The 8,611-nt window shown below is 51.2% G+C and overlaps 1 protein-coding gene across 1 annotated transcript; it reads right to left on the bottom strand.

The window, feature by feature from the left end:
- Window positions 1-652: 652 nt before the first annotated feature.
- On the bottom strand, window positions 653-8,390 carry LOC135804522 (protocadherin-16-like; the record flags this gene model as incomplete). Its single annotated transcript, XM_065318408.1, is given in 12 exon segments — window positions 653-841; window positions 1,211-1,380; window positions 1,762-1,930; window positions 2,366-2,505; window positions 2,682-2,820; window positions 3,124-3,320; window positions 3,822-4,148; window positions 4,449-4,614; window positions 5,010-5,164; window positions 5,500-5,793; window positions 6,221-6,458; window positions 6,891-8,390. Coding segments are annotated over 10 exon segments (3,303 nt in total), but the record flags the coding sequence as incomplete, so codon positions are not given.
- Between the last annotated feature and the right edge of the window lie 221 nt (window positions 8,391-8,611).

The following is an 8,611-nucleotide window of genomic DNA, read 5'->3' as shown; positions in this document are numbered from 1 at the left end:
GCATGTACAATGTAGAGCAACTTAAGCTTATCCAGCACTTTGATCCAACATTGATACCAATCGCATCATATACGTAGTACAAGTGCCCGGTGCATGGAGCTGAAGCGACTAGCAGAAAGTCAGATGCTTACAGTTCCTACTTTGTATTATCTGAGAATGTTTTCATGGTCTATGCTAAGCACAGCTATGAGAAAAAAAGGGGAAAGAAACCTATTACAGCAATGAGAGCAAACTCACTGCGTGCTTCGTGCTGTCCGGGTCGGAAACGACGAAGTTCAGTACGGGCACGTTGTACACATGCTCAGGTACAAACACCTGGAAGAGCTTTGGGTTGACCATCACATACTGCATGTTGTCCGGTGCGGTCGCATCCACTGTCAGGTTGTTAGGCGCTTCGTTCTTATCTGCAAAGGCACGGGTGAACAAACGGAGAATTCTGGAGGTTAGAATCCGGCAAATAGCAATGAAAGGAAAGGCACCTACGGAGGAAATAATGCAACCCCAGAACAACTGAGAAACGCTTTGACAGTAACCAAGCCAGGGTCACTGATTCAGAGTCAATACATTTCGGAATACTATAGAGCGCTGTGTGGCAATGCAAGGCGACATAATGTTTCAACCGCCAGTCACACCTGCCCGATCTTATACACTACTTACTGGTGACGGTGATTGTAAAGGTGTTGCTGATGATGTTCAATGGCTGGTTGAGGTCACGGCAGGCAACACGCAGGTCATAGAACGTGTACTGCTCGTAGTTGAGCGGGACCTTCTGCACGAGTGCCAGCTTGCTGGTGATTTCAAAGCGGCTGGTGTAGATCTGGCCAGGTGTCTGGTCAATGATCTGCATCAACCAAACCAAATGAGGAACAGAACAGTGAGAACACCATTCATTCCGGATCTCCGAAACAGAGATAGAATGACAAAGTGCATTTCAGCGCATCAGCTAGACTGAGATGTGTGGATGCTGGGCAGACCAGCACTGAGCCTGGCAAAACGGGAAACCAGTGGAACACAAACATCACTGGTAGTGCTGCCGGCGTGCAAGTCGCCATTTAGTCATTCCAGTGCTCCAGCTCATGCTAGCCGGATATGCCTCGAGTCAATGTTGTGTGCTTGCGTTGGTCCACTGTAGACCTATTTAAAGACATGGCAAGCATGCACACTGTGTACAGTCCGACCCTGGTCAACACTGAACAGGCCGGCCACTCACCACGCAAGTGTCGTCGATGGGCAGTTCGAGATGCGGCTGGATGGGACTGCACGACCTCTGCGGGTAGTCAGGATCCTCCACAACCAGCTGGCCAATCTGATAGCCAGCCGGCTGGTTCTCTGCCACGGTGGTTCCAAGCAAGCATACGGCAGTGGGGTGCTCGTTGTAATCTAGATTGTTTGGCGAGGAGAATGTGCAGGACAGGAGATGGTGTCACGCCCAATAACTTGAAGATACAAGACTGTATGGACAAACTAAATAAACGATAGCATCGATAGATACAACCGATCCCGTGTCACCTTCAGTCACCCGATAGATACAACATCCCGTGTCACCTTCAGTCACCCGATAGATACAACATCCCTTGTCACCTTCAGTCCCCCCCCCCCCTAATTAAATATTAACTGAGGTCTAACTCCTCATCCATCCATCCGAATGTGTAAATACTGTACTTCAGGTCTAGTGCCCTCCTTCATTTCCTCCAATTCCTTGATCATCACTGACATCAGGGCATTAGAGTGTACTGTCAGAAGTAGCATTAGTATACTCACCGTTGATGACGATGTCAAACACTCACGTGGCCGTGTGATTGTGTTCATCTGTGCTAGCAATGGTGATCTTAATGTCATCGGAATTGGCCTCAAAGTCGACTAGCAAACCGGACGCGGTCACGGTGACGTCGCTGCCGACCATTGTGAACGGAACGTCCGTCTCAAGGATCTGTGCACAGCATCAGCAAGTTTGCACAACGCTTTCACTGATTGGGTTCTATGACGATTGACTTCTGCTATTCACTTACCCCTCCCCCCCCCCCCCCCTCTCAACACACACACACACACACACACACATTATATTTTACCAAATATACATGTAAATCAAACTTTTACGAACTAAAACCGAACTAAGAAGGCCAGGGCTAGTCAACTTACAATCTGGGCTTTAAAAACCAATAAATGGGGAAATCGAGGCTCCAAGTATGGGAGGTGGACTAATAACCATACCCGGGGCCAACTTACAACTGCTAACGTATGGTATAGTAAAGTCGAATGTTTCACCGACCATACCCAAAATTAATTATTGCTAGTAGTTAGAAGCACGGCTGCCGCTTGCATGCAGCAAGGCAGTAGAAGGCGCTGGCCTGAAGTCAAGTCTCACCTTGTACGTATGCTTGGCACTAGCATCGACATCGTCGGTGAAAGCCTTGGCGATGACCGTACCTGCCGCGGCGTGCTCCGTCACCGAGGCGTTCGATGGCACGAGACGAATGCTGGCCGACACGTGAGGGTCGTTGTTATCTACGGAGCAACAGCAGTGAAAGGACATGGAAGAGAACGGAATGAAACAAGGCCGTTGAAAAGGAGCAGACCGGAAGGAGCCTCGGCACAGCATACCCAAGTAGCTAACACCTAGAGGAAGGCGAGAACAAACTGCATAGTTGTACAGGTGCAGCACAAGTCACAGTGCTACTTACCAAGAACGTTCACAACACACGTGTAGGTCTTGCTCAGCGGAGTGACCTTCTTGAACGTTGTATTGCCAGTCTGAATGGTGCCATCGTCTGTGACCTTGATGTCAACATTGTAGCTCTTCTTCACTTCAAAGTTCAACATCTGCACCACACAATTGAGGAAGAGAAAAAAATGTTTCAATAGCTTTAAATTTATAAACGTGCAGTGGTCCACTCAGATAACTTAAGACAAGCCATGCTAGACGAGATTATTACAACACGTACTAGCAAGTGCAGCAGCACGTGTATATCGGTAGAGGGAAATACGAGTCTGCAGTGGGTTGCTAGCAGCGGCAAGATGAACAAAGCACCGTGTTGCAGTGTCAAATGAATAGCGCTTCAAGTATGCAGCTGTCCTGCATTAACTGTAAATGCTCTAAATGTGTCCAGACAGGACTGCACTCACCCCGTTCTTCACGAGGGTGTTGGTGGACGGGTCCACCTTGAACGGCACGCTGTTGACGACCGTGTAGGTCAGGACTTGCTTATCACTGAACTCGTTGTCCGGATCAGACGCGTTCAGCATGGCGACCATGGTTCCGTCGGGTTTCTTCTCGCCAATAGAAAAGGCAGCGCATGGAGTGCCAGGCACCTCGTTGACATCTGTCAGCACACAGCAAACGTACACCATAGTGTTACAAGCCGTTAAAAGCATTCGGCATCTGCATCTGCTGCCGCAGGCCTCACAAAGGACCAGATGAACGACAAGGACACGCTCCGTCGGCAACGGCGGACCAGAGGGCATGTGCATGTGCGTGTGCCGGTGTCTGTACTGCCTGCGCTGGCCATGCGTGCGCAATCGGTCAATGAACACACATGCAATCGGTCAATGAACACACATGCAATCGGTCAATGAACACACATGCAATCGGTCAATGAACACACATGCAATCGGTCAATGAACACACATGCAATCGGTCAATGAACACACATGCAATCGGTCAATGAACACACATGCAATCGGTCCATGTACACACACGGAAACACCGCTCCACACGGTTCGCCGAAGCGTGGAAGTGGCCACCGCATGACACACATGATGGTCACGACTACACTATAGATAAACTGCAAGCAAGCTTCACTGCACTTAGCAGCTGGACTTACCCAGGAGGGTCACGATGATGGGCTTGTCAAACGTAATACTTGGCTGCCCATCGGTGGGGATATCGGAGCACTCAACTTCCACAGAGTATGCCAGGGTGGCTTCGAAGTCCAGCGGTTTCTTGGTGTACAGCATCTGGTTCTTGACGTAGAACAAGGAGGTGAGAAGTGGCTGTCCGGCCTGCGGCTGCGTGTCGATGACCGAGCAGTTGTGTGCCTGGCCTACGTCGGGATCAGTCACGGACAGCGAGCCCACCAGCGTACCGGCCGGCTGTGCTTCCTTCACTGAGCTGGGTGTGAGGGTGATATCCGTAGGCGGCTCGTTGACATCTGAAAGGCATATCGGCAAAGACATGATCACCTACGATGTAACAGTTAGTGCCGTATTCGCGGCAAGTTTTTGTTTGTTTTCGACAAGAGAGCTATCAGGGGAACACAGAAGATGCAACATGGCATGGCGGATTCTGCCTCGGGAATGGCAATGAAGATAAGCAGGTAATGCACATGTGCTACATGACGGATTGGAACGCTTGACAAAATTGGCACGTGAACCACTGTGACGACAAGGTACAATCGATAACTGATACCTTTGCATGCAGTGCACCGCAAACTTTATTTGTCTGCGCTTACCGGTCACTCGTACGGTGAATGGTCTCTTGATGCCCAGTCCATCAAGGTCAGTGCAGGTCACTTCCACTTGCAGGTTCTTATCGCTGCCCATGGTTTCATAGTCCAACATAGAGCCTGCAGCAGTGGACACCAGCTCAAGGCCATTGTCGCCAGCAGTGGAGAAGTACTAGAGAAAAGCAACACACGAAGAATCAAGGAATGGGCAGAATGAGATTGGTGCGGCATAGCACTTTCCAATACAGTGCTGATTCCATTGATACATACATCGGTACATGCACACAGTCACACAAACATGCACACGCACGCACACACACACACACACACACACACACACACACACACACATACACACACACACACACACACACACACACATACCCCCCCCCCCCACCACACACACACATACACACACCAGTCCTTTCACGAGTAGGAAGTCACACTACATTGGCACAAGCTTCAAAAATAGCAACGGCTTGTGCAGGTCCCTGCATGAGCTTTAAAACAAGTACAAGTCGATCATGATCAATCAACCTGCCACAGTGCCACGTGTGCACATATTACCTGCATATCAATGCCACCAGTAACTTTGCAGGACGGATCCTGGTTCACATCCTGGTCTGTGACAATCAGGTTTCCAATGAAAGCGATGTCAGAGCTGTTCTCGGGGAGAGTGTGGTTGCCATCCAAGATCAAGTCCGTTGGTGGCTCGGGAACGTCTGTTATCGCAAGCACGACCGCAAGCGCGTACACACATACGGACACCCACACGCATACACACACATACAATGGTCCCAGGCCATTATGATATAGTTTAAAGTCTCGCCACTAGTACTGGTCTGTACAGTGACCGGGCACTGCAGGTACTAGGCGTCACCACGACCATCAGCCGTGCATGCACGTACACCATGTAACGTGACAATGCACTGAACACAATGGAGACTATCCACTGTAGCCAGTCACCGGCTAGAAAAGAAAACAAGATGATACGCTCGGCAGGATGAGCAACGCCTTGCCAAACCCAGCGCACAGTCAGTGCAGTGCTGTGACTGACCTTGGACCCAGACAACAAAGGTCTCAATCGCCTCGAGGCCTCCTTGGTCCGTACTCGAGACGTCGATGACGTAGCTGTCGTTTTTCTCATAGTCGAGCTTTCCGGTTGTCATCAGCCGACCCTTGTTGACAGTGAACGGCGCAGCTGTGGAGAAGCCCGGTGCAAACTTGTACGTGAAACTATCGCCGACATCCGGGTCAATTGTACTGAACATGCCGACAACCGTGCCCACTGGAGCATCCTCCTTGACGCGGTTATTGCTCAGAGTGATGTTGAGAGGTGCTTCGTTCTCGTCTGTTCAGTACAACAACACAAAACGGGAAGATAGAGAGAGAGAGTGAAATCCAGAGCGAGGCTTCATACGCAGATCGATACAAGGACATTGCAGATAGGTACGGTACATGGGTGTCGACGGTGCTGGGCCAGCTGGAGCTCCACCAATATTCTGATATGCTTTTTGAAACTTACAGGGGTTCTTTTAGCATGTTAAAGAAATTCCCGGTGGAGTTCCCATGGACCCCATCCACTACACTTGTGACCCATTGGGTGAAGCCGGACCTATCAAAAGAAGCTTCCAACACCCATGAGGTAATAAGCTCGGGCTTTTAGTACGATGCAAAGCAACAGCACTGCAGCGCTGCCGCACGTGTTTAATGCTCTAATGTTACACAACACGTGCATGTAGGATAGAAGAGGTGGGCCACGCCGGCTCATTGCTTACCCTGGACGTTGACAACAAAGCTGCGAGTAATGGTCTTGGGCGGCAAGCCGTGGTCGTTGCACGTCACGGAGATGCGATACACGGGCTTGACCTCGTAGTCAAGCATGGTCGTCTGGGCCAGCTCCAACTCCATGTTTGGAGACTCACCAGTGATGCCGAAGTAGGCGTCATCACCACCTGGAACCAGCGTGCAGGTTGGTCGCTGGACAACGCGTTGCGAGTTGTCTGGATCCGTAACCTATGGGAAATGGTAGAAGCAAAAACATAATTATTTTTGAAAAAAACATAATTATTTTCAAAAGTAAAATTCTTGAACAGTAAATCAGTCGTAGTAGTCAGTATGATTCTACATTACAGTCGACTCCTGGTACTTTCAATGAACACCATTGTGCCGGAGAATTCATTCCGCACAGCCCAAGTTCTTTATAACAGAAGTGAAGCCACAGTTTGCTAGTTGAAAAGTCAACTCAATGCTCAGTGACCAACAGGGCCACAACTACACGGCAGCGTAGACCACTCAAACTGGACTATATGTAATGGTGTGTAGTACTGTGTATCCCCCCCCCCCCCCACACACACACACACATACACCACGGTCAACGTGGCTTCATACACATCAACGTTCTTGGCAAACTACACTAGTTTTAAACGTGCTCTTGACATTACGTACCACTAGCGAGCTGACGAGAGCACCACCTGGAGCCGTCTCTGGAATGGTGAGGTTGAGAATGGAGATATCTGTTGGCGCTTCGTTGACGTCATTGATGGTGATGTTGACGTACAGCGACTTGTGAAGTGATGGATGGGAGGCATCGCGCGCAAAGAACACCACCTGGAACCAGCCGCCAGTCTCGAAGTCAAGCGCACCCGCTGAGCCAGCTGCAGCGCCCAAGATCTTCGGCTGCACGATCAGGTTTGCCGAGCACTTTGTGCGCGCCTTCACTTGATCGTGAGCCGGTACGTTGGCACAGGTCGTGCTCGACACGCCGAAACGGGTCAGAGAGCTGCCGCCGGCCGTGATGGGGACCTGGCCGCCGACGATGGCGATGATGAGCTTCTCCTGGTCCTGGTCAAGGCCGGTCAGCATTCCGACCACCTGGCCCGCCTTGGCGTCCTCATCAACCTGGGCATTGTTTATGGTTAGGGTGATGGGCGGCTCCTGCGCATCCTGCACGTCAATCACAAACGTAGCCGTTGTCGTGGCTGCTGGTCGGCCAAAGTCCGTGCAGCTGATCTGCAGAGGATGGTTATTCTGTGCTTCGAAGTTCAGAGACTTGGCCACCAGAAGCTTGTTGCCGCTCACCTTGAAGAAGCCGGAGTTGAATCCCGTCACCGCCCACGTGCAGGGGTTGGTGGAGCTCGGAAGGTCCGGATCGTACGCGCTGAACACGCCGACGGTGGAGTCGACCTTCACATTCTCCTTCACCGCCATGTTGGACAGGTGCAGTCGCTCTGGTGGCTCGTTGGCGTCCAGGATTCTGATGGTGAACGACTGGTCTCGGTACATGGCCGGACTGCCGCGGTCGGTGACGCGGACGGTAATGGTGAAGCTGTTGCCATCGCCGGTGATGCCCTGGTGCTGGTTGAACTTGGGCACGAACGTCACCACTAGCCTGTTGCCGACAACGCTGAAGAAGATGGCGGCGGACGACGGTCGCACGGTGAAGACATGGGTGTCATACTTGTTAGGGTCGTATGTAGTCAGGTAGCCGACGACCGTACCCACCGGGCTGTGTTCATTGACCACCGGGCTGTGTTCATTGATAGTTGTACTGGAGATGCGCAGCCACTCCGGTGGATCATTGTCACGACGACAGTAGAAGCGCGAAATAGTAGAGGCGACCGTCCAGCGAGAGTTGCCTTGGCAACGGATGTTGTAGCTCTTACCGATCACGCTGATGGAGTTCCAGTTTTTCATGAACGTGCCGCTTGCCGAGTAAGTCGCAATGCTGTAGTACGTCGGGCAGCGCAGGTTGCAGCTGTTCGGGTAGACCGTGGAGCAGTGCGACTGATATGGCAAAGGCTTGCACGGCGTCAGTGACTGGCTGTCCTTGAACGAGTACGAGGGACAGCTGGTCGGCACCTTGGGGCGGCCACAGTTCACTGGGCAGCATCTCGTGGTGGAGCAGACATAGTAACCATAGTTGCAAGAACAGTAGTAACTGCCAACCTAGTCACGCGCAACACACACATCAAAGTCATGCAACACACAAACGGCGTGAACTGAAGAACTTTCTCTTAGAAAAAAAAAAGAGAGAGAGAGAGAGAGAGAGAGAGAGAGAGAGAGAGAGAGAGAGAGAGAGAGAGAGAGAGAGGGAGAGAGGGAGAGAGAGGGAGAGAGAGAGGGAGAGAGAGAGAGAGAGAGAGAGAGAGAGAGGCCGCCAAGTAAAT

This window comes from Sycon ciliatum, chromosome 1 (genome assembly GCF_964019385.1).
Source record: "Sycon ciliatum chromosome 1, ocSycCili1.1, whole genome shotgun sequence".
In the NCBI taxonomy this organism is placed as follows: Eukaryota; Metazoa; Porifera; class Calcarea; order Leucosolenida; family Sycettidae; genus Sycon; species Sycon ciliatum.
Note: the sequence above shows the minus strand (reverse complement) of the source record. Positions and strands in the feature narration are given on the sequence as shown.